The sequence below is a fragment of the Psilocybe cubensis genome, chromosome 8 (assembly GCF_017499595.1).
Source record: "Psilocybe cubensis strain MGC-MH-2018 chromosome 8, whole genome shotgun sequence".
Lineage (NCBI taxonomy): Eukaryota > Fungi > Basidiomycota > Agaricomycetes > Agaricales > Agrocybaceae > Psilocybe > Psilocybe cubensis.
The window spans coordinates 1,509,442-1,531,784 of NC_063006.1; the positions used below are offsets into that span (position 1 = coordinate 1,509,442).

The 22,343-nt window shown below is 47.0% G+C and overlaps 4 protein-coding genes across 4 annotated transcripts; 1 reads left to right on the plus strand and 3 right to left on the minus strand.

The window, feature by feature from the left end:
- Positions 1-3,083: 3,083 nt before the first annotated feature.
- Positions 3,084-5,109, minus strand: JR316_0008983 (uncharacterized protein; the record flags this gene model as incomplete). Its single annotated transcript, XM_047894694.1, has 5 exons — positions 3,084-3,201; positions 3,278-4,548; positions 4,616-4,648; positions 4,714-4,847; positions 5,013-5,109. 5 exons carry the CDS (start codon positions 5,107-5,109, stop codon positions 3,084-3,086), a joined length of 1,653 nt encoding a protein of 550 aa, XP_047746153.1.
- Positions 5,110-8,312: 3,203 nt separating this feature from the next.
- Positions 8,313-10,613, plus strand: JR316_0008984 (Laccase-2; the record flags this gene model as incomplete). Its single annotated transcript, XM_047894695.1, has 14 exons — positions 8,313-8,437; positions 8,488-8,554; positions 8,611-8,679; positions 8,732-8,879; positions 8,936-9,005; positions 9,055-9,071; positions 9,135-9,162; positions 9,224-9,422; positions 9,493-10,023; positions 10,082-10,102; positions 10,152-10,303; positions 10,358-10,381; positions 10,441-10,499; positions 10,555-10,613. The coding sequence occupies 14 exons, from the start codon at positions 8,313-8,315 to the stop codon at positions 10,611-10,613; spliced, it is 1,569 nt and encodes a 522-aa protein (XP_047746154.1).
- A 3,400-nt stretch (positions 10,614-14,013) lies between these two features.
- JR316_0008985 (Aldehyde oxidase GLOX) lies at positions 14,014-16,517 on the minus strand (the record flags this gene model as incomplete). The annotated part of the gene is made up of 4 exons (XM_047894696.1): positions 14,014-15,554; positions 15,609-16,186; positions 16,248-16,342; positions 16,401-16,517. The coding sequence occupies 4 exons, from the start codon at positions 16,515-16,517 to the stop codon at positions 14,014-14,016; spliced, it is 2,331 nt and encodes a 776-aa protein (XP_047746155.1).
- A 1,384-nt stretch (positions 16,518-17,901) lies between these two features.
- Positions 17,902-19,982, minus strand: JR316_0008986 (uncharacterized protein; the record flags this gene model as incomplete). The annotated part of the gene is made up of 4 exons (XM_047894697.1): positions 17,902-18,278; positions 18,348-18,822; positions 18,869-19,678; positions 19,791-19,982. The coding sequence occupies 4 exons, from the start codon at positions 19,980-19,982 to the stop codon at positions 17,902-17,904; spliced, it is 1,854 nt and encodes a 617-aa protein (XP_047746156.1).
- Positions 19,983-22,343: the final 2,361 nt, after the last annotated feature.

Consider the following 22,343-nt stretch of genomic DNA (forward strand, 5'->3'; position numbering starts at 1 on the left):
ACATGCTTGCATTTTTTCATTTGGTATATTAAAAAGCGCAATATCAAAATTCCATACAAGTAGAAGAAAAACGTGTGAAAACGTCTAGTACGAGAGGGGTGGTATGATAGTACAAGCGTACGTTGTAAAAAAAGTAAATAGTACGATGTGTGCTGTATGGCTGCCCAAGTGGGGAAATATTTCCCGTAAATATAATTTCCTTATTTTTGAGAAGTGCGTCAAGAATAGAACAAAATTTATGCGCGGAAACATTTGTTTGGTGCCCGGATTGATTTCGAGGTAAATTTGACGAGTCCGTAAACAAAATTGACTGCGCGGAAACATATTTTTCGCATAATTTACATGCGCGAGTGCATTATGGTCTCCCCAAAATATATTTACTGTGTAAAATACATGCGCGTAAATACATTTTGCGCACTGAACAAACCTATGGCTGCCCAAGTGGGGAAATATTCCCCGTAAATATAATTACCTTATTTTTGAAAACTGCGTCAAGAATAAAAAAAAATTTGTGCGCGGAAACATTTGTTTGGTGTGCAGATTGCTTTCTGGGGCAGTTTGATGATTCCGTGAACACAATTGGCTGCGCGGAAACATATTTCAGACGTAATTTGCAAGTACGAATGCATTATTTCTACCTTAAATTACATTTAACGTGTAAATTACATGCGCGTAATTATATTTTGTGCGCCAAACAAACCTTTCAATGCGCGGAAAACAATATTCGAAATGTCCATTTCTTGACCAAGGCGGCCAGCCGCGATTGCCGTGATTATGTAAATTGATCCATGATGGCACTTCGGCACATGCTCATGGAGTTAGAGCTCCGACTGAAGGCATAACCTATAATTTAAATACAAAGGGTCGTTTTCTTTTACAGCCATTTATGAAGTACTATGGTCAGTAATTACACTTTTACTCATTAAATATTGCCTTGGTATGACTTTATAGTCCTATATAGACATGCTTAACTTCACAGACGTGCAAGGTACAGGCAAAGACGTACTGACTGATGATTTTCCCACAATATATGCAGTTTCTCTGAGATGGTGCACAAGCTGCACCACCAATGGGGAGCTTTCATAAGCACCAGATAGGTGTTATTAGATATAAATAACCCAAAACTTGTTTATACCTTACCCTACAGAATGGTAATAGCAAGACGACTATTACACAGGACAGTCGGAGCTCTAACTCCATGAGCATGTGCCGAAGTGCCATAAAGGATCAATTTACATAATCACGGCAATCGCGGCTGGCCGCCTTGGTCAAGAAATGGACATTTCGAATATTGTTTTCCGCGCATTGAAAGGTTTGTTTGGCGCACAAAATATAATTACGCGCATGTAATTTACACGTTAAATGTAATTTAAGGTAGAAATAATGCATTCGTACTTGCAAATTACGTCTGAAATATGTTTCCGCGCAGCCAATTGTGTTCACGGAATCATCAAACTGCCCCAGAAAGCAATCTGCACACCAAACAAATGTTTCCGCGCGCAAATTTTCTTTTATTCTTGATGCACTTTCCAAAAATAAGGTAATTATATTTACGGGGAATATTTCCCCACTTGGGCAGCCATACAAACCTTTCACTGTGCGGAAAACATTATTCACAGTCACTGATTCTTATGTGAAGTGGGAAGCCGTGATTGCCGAGATTATGTAAAATGATCCAAAATGGCACTTCGGCAGACGTAAATGAGTTCAATCTCCGACTGTTCAATTTCGCTTTGCTTGCAGTCACTAATCCTCTTTCACATTTGTCATTGCTGTGCTCGGTGTCTTAGTACCCATTAATTATTGTTGAATAAATGTCTTTCTATGTTTTTAAATCGTATTTAACTATGCCTGACTCTACAGATGCACCAATGCACATACCACACACACAGATGTACTGATTGATGTCTTTCCCACAGTTATTTTTACACAGTACCAGAGGTGTCTTAAATGGCGTACAGGCTGTACTACTAATGGGGAGTCCTCAAAGTGACCTGTAGTGTATAGTTGACACATATGTACTACTACAGAAGCTGTTATATCTCTCTATAAAGTGGTAATGAATAGAGAATAGCTATTTATTTTGTAGAAAACAGTCGGAGCTTGACCTCATTTGCGTCTGCCGAGCTGCCATTTTAGATTATTTTACATAATCTCGGCATAACGGCTGGTGACTTTAGGCTAGAAATAGTGCAACTGAACAATGTTTTCCGCGCATCGAAATATTTGTTTGGGGCTCAAAATGTTTTTACGCGCATAGGATTTATGCATTAAATATAATTGAGGGCAGTAAAAATTTACATGCGCTAGCAAAATATGTCCAAAATATGTTTCCGCGCAGTCAAATATGTTTCCGCGCAATCAAATATATTTACGGCTAAGCTAGAAAACAATCTGCGCACTCAAAAAATGTTTCCGCACTCCAACATATTTTTTACAAATTCACGCAGTAAGAAAAATACCTAAATAAGTTTACGGGGAATATTTCCCCACTTGGGCAGCCATATGCTGTGCAGCTTGCTCGATTCTCGATTCGTCCGTCGACGAGATGAATATTGATATACAAAAATGGGTACAGATAATCTCAAGCGTGCAGCTTTAAACTGTAGAAGTGCAGTACATGAAAAGTGTAGTCAGAATATGAAAATTAGGAGATATGTGTCCCTAAAAACGGACGATGCATGTGACAATGAAATGAAAAGAAAAAGATATTGGAATACAGGGTGAGTTTGATAGAAGAAGGAATATTCGGTGATGCCGACGACGGGCTGAGTACAAGTCGTCCCACGGCGTCACGGTGAATAGAGACTGGCGGGATACGGGGCGGTAAATAGAATCAGCAGACATCCGCCCGCTCATCTATGTGTGGAATTACGGTTCAAGAAAAGAAGACAATAGAGGGAGGGGATAATAGATTTGGAACGTCAGAGTGCCAGTGAGCGAGTGAGTGAGTATCGATACACAGAGTGGAATATCCAGAGACCAAAAAATGAAAGAGAGAAAGTGGATAGGAACAATGCAGATGCTGAGCGCTGAATATGAATAGTTCAGGATTGGGTATTTCCCATGTTGTATTTCTTATGTTATGTCTTGAAGATTCTCAGCAACCGTGCCTCTGTCACAATCCGCGTGCGGCATAGTGGGCACTCGCGTGAGCTTGCCATAACGAGATCTGAGCATCCTCTGCACATCGCCATATGTCTGCAAAGAATAAGGCGTCAGCAAAGCAAGAAAACGCCCATATAGCAGGGAAACAAAAACGAAAAAAGCCACGTACCCGCAATCCACAATGGCGATATTCGCTTCCTCGTCCTGGCAAATAACACAGAGCCCCGTACGCTCAAGCGTCGACGCCGAACCCTGCGTTTTCGGCGGGGCACGCGTAGGCGCAGGTGCGGGCGTTGGAGTAGGCGCTTGGGGCGCACTGTCCGCCGCGGAAGCCGACGGCTCGTCGGTAACCATAGCCTCCCCAGCACCTCCCTCTCCCTCCCCACTCGCACTCGCGCTCGCACCGCCACTCCCATCCATCTGCGCCATCCTCGCCCTCTCCGCTGCGCGCCTCTCCCGCTCCCTCTCCCCCTCCTCCCTCTCCATCCTCACCCGCTCCTCCTCCTCCCGTCTCTCCTGCTCCCGCTGCAACCTCTCCATCTCCTCCCTCTCCTCAATCCTCCGCATCCGCTCGCGCTCAGCCCGCTCGTCCTCCACCAGTGTGACGACCTTACGCACGAGATCACCCTTCTCCAGGATCTGCCCATGTCCCGCAGGAACATGGTTCGTGAAGAGGATAGCTTTAAGCGCCGAGATGCTCAGTGCTGATATATCGGAGGTGGGCATAGCAAGTAGCTCATCAAGCGTCGGCGGGGGAGGGGGAGGGGGAGTCGGTGTTGCAGCCGCAGGTGGATGCGAAGGTGTCGACGCAGCGCGCTGTCGGGGCGGCGGCGGCGGAGGTTGGGTGTACTGATGATAGTGATACTGATTTTGCGGCTGTGGCGGCGGATGCGCATGCCCATAACTATACGCGTGGGGGAACGACTGTGGGTGCGTATGTGACGGGGGCGGGGGAGGCTGGCTGGGGTATCGCGGTGTCGGGCGCGTCTGATAATTCTGCGGAGGAGGCGGGCGTGAGTGATGCGGAGGCGGTGGCGGTGGGGGAGCTTGCTGTTGGTGGTACTGCTGCTGTGGTGGCGGCGGGGGAGGCCGATTGTAACCGAACCCAGGCGCCGGTTGCTGTGGTGGCGGCGCCGAGTTCCCGTACGCTGAACGTGGACGCGGCGGCGGTTGCGGTGGGTGATGCTGCCAGTTGTAGCCCTGTTGCTGTTGTTGCTGCTGAGGGGGCGGCGGTGGGTATGTCGCGTGAGGCGGAGGCGGAGGCGGCGGAGGGCCATCCGGCGCTAAATCAGGCCGCGCAAACTCGGGCATGTTGTCCGCACTACGTGGCGGGACTGGGGGCGGGGTATTCTGCGCAGAGCTCGGGCCTTGTTGACGAGAAAAAAATCCACGCGCGCGCCCAGGCGGTTTATTCGGCACAGAGTATTTTCTGTAATAGTTCTGCAATCGACGACAACATGGTTAAACTTTCATTATTGGCTTTAAATACAGACAAAAACAAGCAGACCTCGTTCGCCGGAGGTAAACACCCATTTGGAGCCTATTTATCAAGTGTGCGATGTTCAATGAACGCCGTTAAGTTGAGATCTGTCAGGGGAGGCGCACCTTGGCCGAGATGATGGCGTCAATGAGATCGTCCTTCTCCACCGCACGGTCGATCTTGATGTTATACGAATTGATGTACTTCTTCAGTTTCGCAAGCGACATCGTCTTAAGCTGATGTCGTCCAGCAGCAGTGACTGAGATACATAACGATACCGCAACGCACCCACAAAGGGACACATAGACAGGTTCCAACATAATACAAGGAACAAGGAATTGATTAGCAACGGAACTTTCCCATAGCATACAATCAAACGCAGGGGTTTTGGATTCAATGAAAGAAAAAAGGATGCAGCACTCACTGTTCAAAAGCTCTATGCAGAATGCACATACAGGTACAGCATCGTATCCCGTCGTGGACGCACCCCCACCACCAGTACCATTTGCAGACCGGGGCATCATCGCCTGGTAGTCTGTGCAGTTGTGGCAGTAAGCATACCCTGCCGAAATCGAATCGAATCGAGCGCGTAGATGATGTGTTGATTGATTGGGGAAGTGGGGAACAAATCGTTTCGTATCGTCGGATGGGTAGAGTCGATTCGGGGTGATGTGAAGTGAAGTGAGGGGAAGTAAGTTGAAAGAATATATGATGAGAATGTCATTCAGAAACTAAGAAATGCTGCGAAAAAGAGAAACGAAAGGAAAGACCTCTTCCCTTCCAAAAAACCCAACATCAATACCAACACTCGCACCCAACCTCTACTCGACCGCACGACCCTCAAAAAGACAAAAGACAAAGATACAAACAACACGCACCACAATGATTACACTTCCTCGATCTCGCAAACAGAATATTAAACTCCTTATTACACTTCCTGCACGAGTCGTCCGAGCTCGCGCTCGCGCTTGGGATCTCGAGCGGTGGTGGTGGGCCACTTAGCAGCGGGAGACCGCGGATCTCTGACATCCCCTTTGATTTGAGTTCTTGGATTTGTGGATGTGGTGTTTGATTGTTTGTGCGATGGTTTGGGTTGTGTGGGTTGGTGTCTATGGAAACTCGTGCTTTCGAGTGGTGCAGATGGGATGGGGTAAGATGGGAAGAGATTGGTGGGTGAGATGAGGGAGAGTAGAGGTAGAGTTGCAGCTGCTGGTCAAAGTCGAAAGGTCCGAGTCCGAGTCCAAGTCCAATTCCAGACGTCCAAGTCTAAGGCTCAAGCTCAAGCTCGAGATACACTGTAGATCCACAGTCCCAATGCAATACGTACGCACCACCAAGCGCAGCTCAAGGGCGATGGTAGAAGAACGAGAAAGAAGAGGAGGGATGAGTAATAATCAAGCCTTTCCGTTTCGACCAACTTGCCTAAGCAAGGAATGTGCTAGAGACATCTAGCGCACGTGATTTATCAGCAACTGTGCAAACTGTGCCTAAAGTAGCACAGCCACGACTCCGATTCGCAACAATTTTACACGCGGGGTTTGTTTTTCATTTTCCGTCCTGTTCTTTTCGTTTCTGTAACACTCTCACCGGCATCCACTTTCTCGCTCTCGCTCTCACTCTCACTATTTACAGTTTGTGATTTCCATCTATGTACACGTTTGTACCACGCGGTCGCAGTCGGCCCTGTGCGGAACCTCGTTCTGCGTGACGGGTGATGACGCTGTGTGATGATGATGATGATAATGATGATGGATCTTCAGTGAGTAATATTTGTAGGTGCATCGATGACTCGGATCCACTCGGATTCAGATGGTGCGGTCACACAATCCGAGTGGATTTATCCTGTGAGTTTCCTTAGATGGATATAGCGCCTATAGCATGGATGGAGGACCGGATTTTAACTTGTGTACGTACCATTCAGGTACGTGCTGCAGAGTCAAGACGACTCTACTAACCAGTGCCTTCAGACGCCTTCCTGTTATCCCAGTAGCTCAGGCACATACATGTATGTGCCTGAGGCTAAAGGTCATTGGAACTTTACTCACCAACTTGCCGTTGTACAAGTCGAGGTACGCTCGAGCGCGCATATATCTCTCTCAAAATGTATACTCGGTGGGCTTTCTATGCACCTCCTTTACAAATCGTTACTACTGGGCTCAGTGTGTCCTCGCCAACCGACGCCAGGACATACCGCCAATTGCCTCATAGTCAACATTAAAAGCTGTATTCACCCATGGTAAAGATCCCAGAACGTGTGTATACGAAGGACATCGGGTGCAGCAAGTGGACGACACCAGAAGACCCAACAGAACAATAAATTAGCAACTTACACCAAAGTAGAAAAGTACGTCGCACATTCCCAGAAAGTCTCCCACGATAACCCTATTTTTCTTCTTGCATTCCTGGCATGGTTTAACAGTCACCGTTCAAGGAGAGCAGTCGAGCAGATGAGACGGTGTAAGGCTTCGCATCATTCCGCATTGACATATTACATACACAATACTACACGGAGATTAACTGTTTTATTTATTCTACAGCTCAGTCTTGACCAGATTAAGGTACAAGTTTGACCTTTGAACTCAACACAATTGAGGCCAGACAGAGGGAATAATGTTGAGTATAACTTCTGGTCTGCGTAGAGAAATGAAACGAATATTGGGAATGATTTTTCCCGAAAAGGCCTCAGCTAACGCCAAAGAGGAGGACGCAGAGAAGGACTCATATTCGAATCAGGTGGATTCGAATTCAACTTCTTGTAGAGTTTATGTCCCAATTGACATGATTTGGTAGGCTCTCCCGCACATCTATCACCTTATAACTTACACTCGTACCTAGGGCTTTGGAGAGAAATGGTTGGGGAAAATGATCAGCTGTTGGACATGTTTAGAACTACGTAAAATCAGGACTCCATTGGACACGCCATCCCACATCAAAATAACGACACCTGAGAACGTCTTCTATACTTTGTCTTGATTTTTACAGCTTTGAGGCCAGAGAAGCGGTCATATTGCTTAGTATTTTATCAAGTCCAACAATCTTGCGTATTTGAGCTCTAAAACTGCTCGAGTCTCTATCGATTTTGGAGAGGTGCAGGACTATTCGAGCTCGAAATCAACTTACGGTTAGAATGAGCTAACTTTCTCAGGTTAGAAATAACGAAATACGAAAGCTATGATTTCTTTGACGCTACCCCAGACCAGGCCGAGGCAAGAAGACAAGGTAAAATGGAAATTCTTAAAATTCTTCGACTGTTGTACCATAAATGTTCCACCTAAAAATTGATCAACAATTTAAAGCTGATGTATATAGAAAAAGACACAGCCTACCTCAAAATGCACTGTGCATGTGAGTCTAATAGGCGAACCTTTTCTTCCAGAAAGGAACAAACTCTCTTTAAAATGAGATTCCATGCACCATGTACTGACAAAAATGAGATAGTGGCTGATTTTTCTAGACTAATGGACCTGATTTCTGGAGTAGACCAGGTACTTTCGGGTTCGTAACGTAAAGAGGTACCGAGCAATGTTGAAACTTTTGTCTCATTGGCGTCGAGTAGGTAGGACCACTGTAGATGAGATGTTGGTTCTAGTCTTGCACCAGGAGAGAATTAATTTTAATGCGCGAGTGGCTCTAGATTTCTATTTTTGTTTAACTACAACACATATAAGATGCTGCTTCAGTGCCGCTTCACAGTAACTCTCGCAGTTCTGTAAGCTCTCAAGCAATGCGTTTTCTAAGCGGCATTGTTGTACTTCTATGGGGACTCCAGACCTACGCTATCACCATAGGTCCCTCCGCTAATTTATACATCGGCAACAAAGTCATAGCTCCGGATGGAAATAAGCGCTCGTAACACGTTCACTCCTCTTCCCACCGAAGTTTGTGTTGACGATTCATAGGACCGTTTTGGCTGGGGCATCGTTCAACACCCTGTCTTTTCCAGGACCTGTAATCCGGGCAACAAAGGTCTATCTGTTGATTTATTCACGAGCAGCGGACTGACATTGATGTGCATTACCTAGGGCGACACGTTACGGATCAACGTAGTGAATCAGTTAACCGATACCACCATGTTAACGGGAACCAGCATCGTAACAATCCTCTTCTTACCCTAACCTTCGTACTATCTGAGGAATTATTTAGCACTGGCACGGCTTACACCAAAAAGGAACCAGCTGGGCCGACGGTGTGGTCGGTGTAACTCAGTGCCCTATCGCTCCGGGCCGCTCTTTCTTGTATCAATTTCCCACGGCCAATCAAGCTGGGACTTTTTGGTACCATTCTCACTACTGTGCGTGTGCAACGCCAAAAATTGGCGAAGGTGTTATTGATGAAGATTTTATATAGCTACGCAGTATTGCGATGGCCTCAGAGGCGCTTTGGTTGTTTATGACCCAGCTGATCCATACAGAACCTGGTGAGTTGATTGATGCCATTCCGAGCTGCATCTATGTTGACGTATGTAGGTATGATATCGACGACGGTAAGACTTGTGTTCCTGAATCGTGGCAGGGTAGATGTTGTTGAACTTTTATTTTATCTACAGAAACTACAATCATCACCCTTGCAGATTGGTGGGTCCTGAAACACATTACACTGCCGTACCATTCAAATTGACTGCGTATCGGGATGAAGGTATCATAATGTTGCCCATTTAGAGCCTCTTCCTGCCGAAGCAGACTCAGTTCTGATCAACGGGAAAGGTCGTGTCGTTGGCGGATCTGCTTCTCCGCTAGCGGTCGTAATGGTAATTCCCAACAAACGTTATCGTTTTCGTCTGGTTTCTATCTCGTGCGGTCCTGCGTTCACATTTTCGATTGATGGACATCCTATGGTAAGCTTTGCTTTAAAACTACCACAATCATGAATATTAATGTGCTCTATGTTGCATATACCGACAATAGACTGTTATAGAAGCCGACTCTCAGAGCGTGCAACCTCTTACGGTTAATGAAATTGTCATTTTCGCTGGTCAACGATATTCCTTCATTCTTTATGCCAATAATCCAATCGGAAACTACTGGATTCGGTCCCAACCCGATGAAGATGCTCCAGGGGGCTTCGAGGGAGGTGCCAACTCTGCCATACTGCGTTACTATGGTGCGCCCACCATCAACCCGACGACATCAAAGGCTTCCGTTTCAAACCCTCTGATCGAGGCAAACCTCCGGCCTCTCTATAATCCTGCCGCTCCGGGAATTCCACGACCGGGAGCTGCAGATGTCAACATCAAACTAGATGTCACTTACAATGAGCAAACAAGGAAATTCTTTATCAACAATGCCACCTTCACAGAAGTCCGCGTTCCGGTGTTGCTTCAGATCCTCAGCGGAGCACGCGCAGCGAGTGATTTGCTCCCCAAAGGAGTGGTGTATAGTCTCCCTCCTAACAAAGTCATAGAGATATCTATGCCTGGCGGCAGTACTGGAAGTCCGGTGAGGCTTTTCTCAATCAAGATTGTATCATATTTAACTTCATGTTTACCCGTTGTAGCACCCTATGCATTTGCATGGCGTATGTGGTAAACTTTTATATGCTTGACATTCCTGATCATTCTCTATAGCATGACTTTTCCGTCGTGAGGAGTGCAGGTAGCAATCGCTACAACTATGTCAATCCAGTCAGGCGCGACGTTGTCAATATAGGCCGACAAACTACAGACAACGTTACCATACGGTTCACGACCGACAACGCTGGACCTTGGATTCTGCACTGGTGCGTTTGCTGAATTCTAATCGCCCTTCTACGTTCTGACAAATCATCCATTAGCCATATTGACTGGCATCTTGAAGCGTAAGTCTCCATGCTTGTCAATCGAGTACTTTCCTAATCAGATCACTTCCTTTATCCAGTGGTATGGCGGTTGTATTTGCAGAAGATTTCCAATCCATCAAACTCAGCAAGCCTCCCCGTATGTTCATTCCATAGCTGTTATTAAAAGTCCGTGACTCAGTTGAACTCTACAGCTGCTTGGGATCAGCTTTGCCCTACCTTCAATGCTTTGCCTCCTCAAACATTCCATTGATCAAGGTTCCAGTAAGAACACATCCGGTGACTCTCGACCTTCAATCTAGGAGAAAGATTCTTTTCTTTTCGTCTGATGGCTGGAATGCAGAATGGTGTCAAAAGTTCAAATTCACAATGTTGAACTAAAATTACTGTGAAAATTTTTTTGTACAAGTACTTCAGCGGTTTTCCGAGTTCAGTTACCAATTGTTTTAAGTAACTTCAATGATATGTAGTCTCAATGCATCGTGCATTCACCGGACCCTGTTAACCTGACGTGGAGCAGCACTTGCAGCAGGTCCCGTCTCTTTCCGCGTCTGATCTTTTAGAATTGTTGAGAGATATGATACAATATCTGAATTGTCTGCCATGACAGGGTAATTAGTCCAAGAAACTTTGCGCGTATTAATATATATCATCGAGCGGACCGGGCATCGAGCATTCTCGGCCAAGTCTCCGTGCGTGCGTATGGGGTGTGTTAATAAATATGTTAACCATTGCTCGGAAATTGACCTATGCATGCAGTATAACGTAAATTCAATGAGATGGTGTGGGGTGAGGTGAGGTGATTGATCAAATCTAGAGTCAGAATTGAGTGGCTACCCACTTAGCGCAAGAAAAAAGGGCGAATAAAATCAAAAGGCAGGTAAGGAAACCACTAAAGACGAGTAATAGCAGTCCTGCAGGCCGGGTCTACACAAACTCGGCATACATTTAGCATACTGTAACTTATCAACAATGATGTAGGAATCCGAGGTATTTTTTAGCATTCTGTTCTGTTCTCGGTTCTGCACTCTCATCGAGATCGCCGTTTATCTACACGTTGATTACACGCGGTCATAACTACCTGCCTCGTTACACCACGGTGATGATGGATCGAGCAGATGTATCGATGGCTTCATTCAAAGTGGGCCTGGATCTCTCCCTGAGAAGCAATTGCAATTAACTTGCTTAAACTTACTGTATACATACGTCATTAAACTCCATCATACGCATAACACCCATAAATCGTCATATCGTCATCCGTTGGCGGGGTTTTGAGGTCCACTGACACTGACAGTTCGTTCATTGATTCATTTGATCTCAAGTTGTACCTACACATATACAATCATAACATATTTACCCGGAGGCATTTGCAGATCACCAATTTATTGATATTGACAGTAAAAAGAAATTCACTTATCGAGCGGGGCCGGCTCAACCTTTTCTTAGGGGAAATTCAAGAGCAGGTGATATGGGTGCCCGAATCCGAATCCGAGTTCTGGTTTCTTATCAGACAACAATAGACACCCTGACACTCGGGCACAGCGACATTCGTCCCCAGCAGCGTGAGTGTGCATGTATATTAAGAGATTTGGGCTCCGAGTAACTAAACCTATAAGAAACTCAATAAATATGGACAGAACAGGCACTAGCGAGGGCATTTGATTACGATTCAACGTCTGAACGAAATTTCCGAGCCCTTCCTCTACATGGTTTAGCATATAGAAGAAACACGCACTCGGGAAGCTGAAAGAAAATCAAAGAATCTCGGAAGACATGTAAATAAACACGCTTTTTGCCAGCTTCCAGAATTCATAAACCTAAAGCATTAAATCTCCCGAGGAAGCTCAGAAAATGCGCATCCAGTAACATATACATGACAAATCCTCCCTTAGTCAATTGCCCCCCCCCCCCCCCTTCCCCCCCTGCATCCCAAGTCTTCCATAAAACACCCGTGATCCGAGATTCCAACGGGAATCCCATCAAAACCCTAAGATCGCCGTTCGCCGTGAATATCAACTTCGCCGTCCGTCCGCTCACCCAAAGAGCCAGAGTATGCAAAAAGAAAAAACGCCAAAAAGATAGCATTGCATCACATCATAAATACCCTTGAAAATGCCATCCTTTTTCCAGAAATAAAATCTTTGCGGGCTTAATTATAACTTGAACAGAACCACTTCAAGTTGCCCATATTGTGCTTTTGACGATTTATGCTGACCCTAGGCTTTCGTCGCATCCTAAACTCAAACTTACGATACCGATGCCAAGGCACACATATCGATATACACCTGGTTCTTGCTGATATAACCAAAGTTCAACCATCCCCGTGAAACAGACATATAAGTATTTAATAAAACAATATAAGCGCTGTTCCACGAGGTTCGCAAGGATAACATTCTCAGGGGCGTCGCTTCTGGAGTTGAATGTGGTTATACTTGTCATGATAATGATTATAATTGATCCAATTCATTTCAACTTATTGATGTGATCCATCATTATAATCATGCAACAGGATGGAATGAAACATATGGGTTCTGTACTAATTATATGTAACTTATCAGGTGTATATTCTATTCCGACTCTCTGATTTCTATTCTATGAACTTGCATCTTCATTGAATCATCATGATCATATTGTCAGCATTATTGCATGTGTTATTGACGTAGAGTGGTGAGATATTATTGAGAGACGGGTACGGAGATATGTATAAATAGTCCATCTCATCTCACTTTCCTCAGCACCGGCATGCTTAATCTCTAATTGGCTATCGGGATGTGTTTGTAAAAGATTTTTGCTTCATGATTTGAGAGTCAGCAATTCATATTCATTACTCACATAGGAATTAAGTTCTGGAAATGAGGTAATTGCCAGGACTAGGTAGCAATCGTCTACCATAAATTCTAAGCTCCACGGGCGCTTCTGCATCACGTAAAGATAACAAAATCTCCTGCAGAATTAAAGATCTTGATCAATACATCCATTCTCCGTGAGCTTATAGCTACCTTGCTGCTTCTTGTATACGCTCAGGAAGAGGCATTTCAGAGAGGCAAAATCATAACACTTATTAATCCGACAGCATTTTCATCCTAAAGAAGTCCTTCACCCCACTGGCGGATAGATATCCGCTAGCATTAGCGCCCAACGCGTCTCGGCTTTGATACAACCGACGACTGAAACTGATTCCTACACACGGTCTACGCATGATAATAATATTCATCACTAAATCCCTAGACTTCATGCACCTCATACACTTCAGTTCAATATTTCCAAGCATCCTACGGACCCAACACGATCGTCGTCCAAATACATGGGAAGAGTGAAATTGGCATTTAGTCCACACTGAGGTGTCGATAAACGTGCAACAAGAAATTAGATTACTTGTGTGACAAACATAGGGGTAGGTTATAGCTATGATCTAGTTCAATTTAGTGAGCGAATCAACCAAGGAGAGAGGTGGTTAATGAGTGATAATGAGTGAAGGGGAAATAAAGTCCAGACTACGTGATTTGCTAAATACAGGGTTTGCACAAGTTCCAGTTTTCAGAACAGAACGAGACGAACAAGACACTGGTGAAGGAATATACCAAGAGCGGCGGCATGAAGAGGAATGACAAAATACACATTGTCCTTCATATGAGAAAGATAGGTGACAATTCTCAATAGCCGCTGTGTGATTTGGGCACCGCGTGCGTCTGCCCAGGGTGGCCGGAGTATTTCTCGTATTCTCCGAACACCTGGCTCCTGCTCCCAATCGACGACGCCCTATTGTCATCCATATACGGTGCATTCAAGTTGGCCGAAGATGCCCAAGGGTCCGATGTATCGTTGTATTTGCCTTGCGCAAGCGGGACAAAAATGCCCGACTCGCCTTTGTGCGATGTCCAGCCAGCGCCGGCGGTCGGAGAGAGCGGGTAAGCCTTGCTCGGTGCAAGGCATGCCGACGCGCGTCTGCGCCAGACGGCGAAGAGCACGCCTATCACCGCAACTATAGCAATTCCCACGACAATAGCGCCTATGATGAAGCCGAGGTTGTGGGACTTCTTCGCGTCACCGCCTGAGCCGCCATCCAAATTCGATGTACCGTTCTGCCCAGGGTGCACGCCCCCTGTCGCCGAGTCGAGGCGGACGCTTGCTGGGAGTGCGCCAACTGGTGAAGTTGGTTGTTTCTCGATGTTTCCGCTGCCGACAATGACATACGAACCGTTGCTTGGTATTCCGTGGATGGTGACATACAAAAATGCGGGTCCTGGCTGGAAGATGTTGGGAATGGGCGGCATCTGCGACACATGGAGCGTTATAGATCCGCCCTTATTTACAGTGTATGTATTGTTAAGCTGCAAAAATCGTTGTCCCATATTCATGCCGTGCGTAGTAAACCCACCACGGATGACGACAACTGTGGTATTGTCTGCAGCATCATTTGATGAGCCCGAGTAAGAGGTCGAAGGGATCGTAATGTCGAATGGATTGCCACCGTATGACAGTGTCTTTGGGATACCTGTGGGCACAGGACGAACACTGGCACTGAAGTAAGGAGGGAAGAAAATCTCTGCGCGATATTCGGTAGGGAAGACAGTTGTTAGATTTACATCGGGATTGGGATTGGATCCGGCCACCAGGACGGATGCGTCTGGGAGAAGGATAGCAGAGGAATGATACAACCGTGGTATAGGTGAAGGAGATAATCCTTTGTTAGACCATCTGCTTCCGGCTGGTGCGTTTGGGTTGTAAATGGCTGGCGTGAAAACAGGGCCAGATGCTAATGAAACCCCAAATGGCGTCTCCTTAATGAAGGGGTCGGTTGTGATATTGAAATACCCAGCGGTACCATTGAGTCCCCCATTAATCATCAACAGAGTTCCATCCGGAAGAATTATAAATTGTCCCATCGTTCGTGTCTCGAGCATGTTATCGTCCGCTACATAGACTGGTGCTGATCCGTCCTGTGGCTCTGGAGTAATACGTTGGCAATCATTTGAAGCAGGTATTTTCCAGGTTTCAACACGAGGGCCACTATAGCTACCATAATCATCGTCCGCCATTGTTGAGCCTCCACAGAAGATGATGGTTGGGTTATAGTTGTTGGCTGGAGTCAAAGGGAGCATTGCAGCACCACCAGAGGCAGGGTACACCCGAACAACGCCATTGGGCATATCTGGTAGGGGTGTCTGAGTGTTTGTTGTATGGTCCCAAATCACTTCAGAAATCGGTCAAAAGGGTAGTTAATGTAGAAGAAAGCAGATATGCGCACTGGAAGAACGATTAGCTTGGACAAAGATATTTCCGGAGGGCATCAAAAACATGTGTGCGTATGCATTTAACCCCCCTGCATCGACAAGAAACTGAACTAATTGTGGATCGGCATCTTTTGCAGGATAATACTCGTAGGTACTCTGCGCTTGCGTGTTTTGCGTGATGGGATCCCTAACTGGAAATTCTCGATTGACATACCCACCAGCAGTGAATCCGCCGAGAATGACAATGGTACCATCTCCTAAAGGTTCAAGAGCTGCGTACCACCTGGGTGCCTTCATTGCTAAAACCGACGAGTCATCGAACCATTTACATTGTGGGGAGGTAAAATCATCGCCAGATCTGCAAGGATTAAGAATACGAATCGATTTTCGTCCGTCAAAATCTTGGTATACTGCGTCCCAGAATCCTGTACCTGTTCCGTCCGTATTCTTTGTTGAGCCAGGTGCACCGTTTATCGTGATACCGTCGTTTCCACCCAAGTTGATGAAGGAGCCATTGGGCAAATGCATCCCAGAGGAACAAAACGTATTTGATCGAATATCCATCACCTCTGCTTGTTGCGAAGCTATATCCCTGAAGATGCAAAATGTCAAGCCGGTGGCAAAAAAACTCGATTGATGCGCACGGATCTCACCATTTCGATCCCCATGCCGGATGACCTGCAACTGCAGCTGCGTTCCCCTCAGCCTTGTCGATAATGTAGACCGTGTCTTCATTCCCCAAAAACATCTTGCAACCAATCGAGTTTGACACAGAGCGGAGAAAAGTGTGCAGTGGATGTACTTACCAACAGTGCGCTGACCAGTGTATTACCGGCCTGGGTAAATGAGCCAGCGCTGCTTGCTAGCACGGTCGAAGACCCCAGCAAGAGAACCGCAACGGATATTCGCGGCGACAAAATCATAAGAGGAGGATGAAGAAGACGGCAAAGTACCTGACAAAAATGCAGAAGAAAAAAGAATGGGAGGGAAAAAAACAACGCCGTTGAGTATTTGACTTCACGAGCAGTCTGCCTACATGTCAGGGACATGCAGAATGCCCAATCCCTGGCGACGTTACATTGTCAGTAAACGACAGTCTATTTATAGCCGGGTTAAGTGCAACGCAAGCTGTGCAACGTATCCCCAAGGTTTATAGTGCAGCAAAACTTATTGAACTAGAACACTATCAATTTAAATTTCAAGCAAAACAAGAAACCAACGACTTCCTCTATCTGGGGAGGAATTGAGACGCGTCGTAGGCAAGATTCGAGAACAGACTCACCTGAACCCGATCAACTCACGGGCGCTTCGTATCTCATTTTCGTCTTCTGTGATAAGCCATCTGTCAACTTTCAGAAACCTTTGCTTTTCAAAGCCTTCTCTACTCACATCGGGCAGCGATGCCCATACACGGAGGCAAACTTCAGCACGGTCTAATGAATCGTCTAATTTCAACCTCAACCGTAACCCATCTCGGTTGAAATCTGGGAAAACGTAATCAAGCTGATGTCGATAGCCTCCATATTCAAAAATAAAAGTGAATAAAAAAATTCAACACGAACCTAGAAGACCAAGAGACGAAGAAAACCATTCATTCATTCATATATGTATGCATGTATAATAAATAGTACAGACCAGAAAGAAAAGACATGAAAACGCAAACCACAAACCAATCAAACGCAGAATATACTTACAACGGTCCAGTAACCTGGACACATCCGACACTAGAAGAAGCAGTACATACACACGAAAAAAGGGATGCTAAGCATAGTCTACATATTTTACATACATACACCCCTGCCCGAACCAAACAGGGACACGCGAAGCCGGGACTTCGAAAAGTTTAAAAGAAAATGATGAAAACAGAAATAGGCAAAGGGCGGGGAAGGAAGGCAGGAAGAAAGACAAGTGCGAGATCCAAATCCAGGGCCCACGACCAGTCCGCCGGGCGGTAGAAGCAGACTGAGCGAATGGGCGATATAGTGTCAGTGGATGATGGAAGAAAGGTTATCCATGAATCAGTTGGTGGATGTGCAGATGAATGGGTAAATGAAGTTAAGAGAAAGGCAGGTCCGGATAGGAACTGGTGTACAGAATAAAGAAAAAAAGAAGAAACGGGAAAAATGTGATGCAGAGATGGAGATGGCGAAACATACAGGAGAGAAACAAACCGACAGCATTTTCCGAACACAGCAGCAACGACAACAACGACAGCAACGCAAACAAAGGCTCAAAAATCCCATCCCCAACTCAGGGCAAGATTTCTGTGCACCGCTCACCACGCCACCTTTCAAGGGATGAAATTTTTTACGCCCGAACCTGCGCAGCTCCCAACTGATTCTCCACATCCCCCATCGGTATCTGCTGTTGTTGCTGATGCGCATTCCCCCCGCGAGAGAAGCTTAACGCCCTCAAAAACCCTGTCGGCCGCAACGCCCCACTCAACAGACCACCACCTCTCCCTGCTCCAGTAGTTGTCTCTGCACCAACCTCGCCCGTCGGCGGCGTATAGTTCACGTCGAGAACTGTATCTCCCGTTGTTGCACCTGCATTGGGGCCAAGAGGTAAAGTGGGCGAGAGAAGACCACCTTCGTCTTCTGTCCCAGACCCTTCACCTGATTCTTTGCCCAAGGACGCAGAAAGCGGTGGCGCAGTGGTGGTTAGTCTGAGCATTGATGTATACGCTACATGTGTTTTTTTATGATTAAATCTATCAATGTATATTTTTAGCGACACCGAGAAAATGCACTCACGTTGTCGACAGACGGGACAGAACCAGCCCTTGGCCTTCCTCTTTCTCCTTGGGTTTGGAGGAGGATTCGGCGTCGCCAGTGCAGCAGCAACAGCCGTCGCCCCAGTCCCAGTCTGGGTCCCCGTTCCTGTCCCGGTAGGCGCTTCATCACCACCAGTCACTGGCTCAACCGTTTGGGTGATGTTGCCCCCAGCACCAAACTCAACCATGTTCAATGCGCAATCTTTGCATGCTACGAGATGGCGGCACGGCAGCAACACAACTTCGCGCGGGGATGAAAGACAGAGAAGGCACTCGGACTGGGGATCATCGTCTTCTGGTGTTGCTGCTGTGATGGGGGGTTTCGTTTCGTCAGGCGGATAGGTATGTGTGGATGGTGGAGCAGGGAGCGGGGCAGTTTCGGAGGCGGAGGCGCTGTGAGCAGATGAGGATGTGAGGCCGTAGATTTCGTGCAGGTGGAATGTATGCGGTCCAATCTAGACAAAGTAAGCCAAGAAAGCTCAAAATATAACGTAGACCTACCGTAGCCTCGCGCTTCACAACCCTGACAACCCACGGTCGGGTGTCCTCAACGGGCTCGCCACCATCAGTTGGCTCAGCTGCACGTTGGCCAAACCTGACGATGTGCAGATATGTTGTCTGCTCGTTCAGCGCTGCAAGTTCAGTGCCTTGTTCGTCCAACGCCGCGAGCCTGATAGTAATCTTCACACCCTCCTCCGGCTCGTCTTTGCCACCCTCTTTGCTCTTCCCATCCTGCGCAGCCCCGGCAGGCTCTGCGTCAACAACAGCAAGCGCTGGTCCAGAAATGCTCCTGTTATGTTCCGAGCGCGGTTTACGGAAGTGGAAATGCGTGAAGCGACGATGCCGCGGGTTGGCGCGACTCGATCCGCCTTCAGCAGCTCCATTCGAACCCTCTCCAATCGCCGGCAACGCTTCCCCCGATGTCTGCGCACCTGCCTGAACATCCTCCGGCCCCTTCGTCGACGCACTCGAGTGGGTGTGTTCGAACCTCCCCAGCTCTAGAAGTGCTCCCTCCTCAAGCTTTAGTTGTCGTCCAAACCCACCCTCAACGACTGTCTCAAACACCAGCAGCTTCGCAAGTGCATGGCTCGTCGGCATCGATGGCGCATCGGGGTGAGTCTTGGGCAAGTGAACATGCACGTAGATGCCGCACTTAGGAGCATCACAGTCGTACTCGAACTCGAGTCCGTGGTGGTGCTGCTCAGGTGCCGGGGTGGTGTTGTCGTCAGTGACGGAGGTGAGGGGTGAGAGACGGAGGGTCGGCCGCTTGAGGTTCACGAGCGCTTGAAGCGTCGTCGTCGGCTGGGAAGGCTACATGATGACGGACGGTGATAACAGTGAGAATAGATACATCACACGGGCAAAAATCACAGATGGGATGGTGATGTCGAGACGGGAACAAACAGGCTGCAGCACGACTCACCTCCTTGCTCTTCTCGATCCAGAGATTCACAATTTCCTGCGTGAGCTCATCCGTGACGACCTTTTTCTCGTTCGACAGCGTCCATGCGGGGCCATTGCTGACAGCGCCGATCCCAGGTCCAAATAACGGCTCGCCCGACCTTTTGTCCTTCCCCACGCCATCCAACTGACCTTCCTGCGTCTGCTGGGCCATTGCGTCCCTGTTACCGTTTACGTTATTCGCTGCTGCGGCCTGAGCCTGTGCTGGAGAGTGTCGCTGGAGGCGGTTGCGATTCCAGGTCTCGTACTGCCGACTGTCTGTGGGATTCGAATGTCAAGGGACGTGGGTGGGTATTTGTATATATAAGCTGCGGAAAGAGGTATATAGAGTCAAAGAATGGACCTACACCAATGTGCTAAACTCATCGGATTCTCTGTGGAAGGAAGGGGGTCAGGAAGAGATGGTTGCGGTGGGAGATGCGCTTCGGACGGGTGAGACTCCAACTTCATGCCGGTCTCGGCTTCTTTATATCCTGCTAAATCGGGCAACACATCATCACCTCCTCGGACTGCGCACTTATTTCTGGTCAGTCGGGTCTCTTCTGCTCAATCCACACACTCCATATTCCAAACAACTCGCGATTCATATCATCAAGACGTAATGCCAGCTTATCTTCCTCGACCCCACTTCCAACTTCCAAACACTGATCGCTGTGCTGTCGAGAAAAGAACCGCCTGTTCTGACAAATCCACAACTGACCACTGACACTGCGTGCCGCATGCAGCTGTGAATTTCGCATTTGCAAATAGACATGTCCCACGGAAGGATGGATGCAGCGGTTCTTGATTCTCCGATATCTCGCACAGCTTGCCTTTACGAATCACCAATCGCGAAATCACTCCACTGGCCGCAGTAACACAACATATTCTCATCTGTAAGCGGGCGTCAAATCCTGCCTCGCGTGGTATTTATGTCTTGTCATTGGGATAAATACGAGCTGGGCTATCTATGAGGTTCTATGCGCGCCGGTTTCGTCAGGGTACGTCAATCTTCTATGACCCACCACCAAGTCCCACTTGTAGAAGATGGTGCACTTCCATTCGTGAAGCGACTTTTTCTTCGTGGTCATATATTGATATTGATTCCCGGGGAAACCACACGCGCTATCCAGGTTTTCGAACCTTTGTCGATCAGTTTACCGCCTCATTTGCCTGCTCTTCAGCTGCAAAGACCATTACTATCTCTTTGGATGAATCCCTGACATCGCATCGTCCATCGATCACGATCGTGAAGCTTTGATCATCATCGATCGCCCGACATCTACTAGTACTAGCTGTAACTATCACTGTATCTGACATCGCACGTCACGATATCGCCATCTGGCAGGTCTGCATCCGGATACAAATCCACTTCATGGCAGTAATTACACTGTACAACAGAGCAACAAGGACTCTGATACTCATTGAACTTGGATGATCACCATCTGTCAGCAACGCACTTATTTCCTTCCCTTCCCTTCCCACCGCACTGGAACATGGATAACATCGATGCCACGACAACTACACTGGGTCTATATATGACTTGCAGTGTACTGTGACTTCGATTTCCCCGCTCTACCACAGAGTCTAGTGCGGTGGAAAGTGCTCACCTTCGGAATGAGTCTTGGGAATGACGACGGGTAACGGAAGACGATTTAGAACGCTTTCATGTCTACACTCGATTTGAAATTGTATCTCGCACCAGCGACATACAAACGTACAATCGATCTATTATCCATGTTTCTCTTAATCGTCTTCCCCAACCATAAATTCGTGTTCTAATGCAGTTTCCCTGTTTATGAGGACTGGACTTAAACACACTTGAAGACATGACAAATATTTCACAACCTACTCTGCATCCATAATTGAAAGCTGACAACGCACAACACCTCCGATTTGAGGGATGAAGAAAGAGGAAAAATAATTGATTTTTTTTATCAACTCTACAATAATGTTCATCGCATCTGTCCGTCTGAACGCGGTGAGGCCCTGTTGATTACAACGGTCTATTGTGGTCTATTGTTTTGAACTCCTTCCCCACCTCGAGACACAGTAACTCAGAGTGCCAAGAAACCGTTTTCAGGGCACCTATCCCTCATCGGATTCAGCCTAACCTACCATTTTCGATCGTAAAGCTGCCGATGGGCGGGCTCTTGTAGGCTCTTGTCGCAGTAATTCTTGGCCATCGGTACTGGCAGCTTCGTTCTTATGATTGTTAGACGGCAGGCCCGATGATGCAATTTACCAATGCCAACAGGCTGGTCAGGAGACGGGTAATTGGAGACCGATGATAGAGATGGACACTGGTAGTCGACAATCCAGAAGAATAGACGACACCAGGACGACACCGCCTTCGGGCAGTCTCCTACCGACTTGAATCATTTGCAAATGTCAGCACCCCATCGAATACGAATCGTATCCAACTGGTGGCTGCACAGGGTACCTAGCTTTCAAACTCTGGACAAAGTCTGCAGATATAAAGAATGACATCCTTGTACTTATATTCACATCAAATCACAACATCCCTTCAGACTTC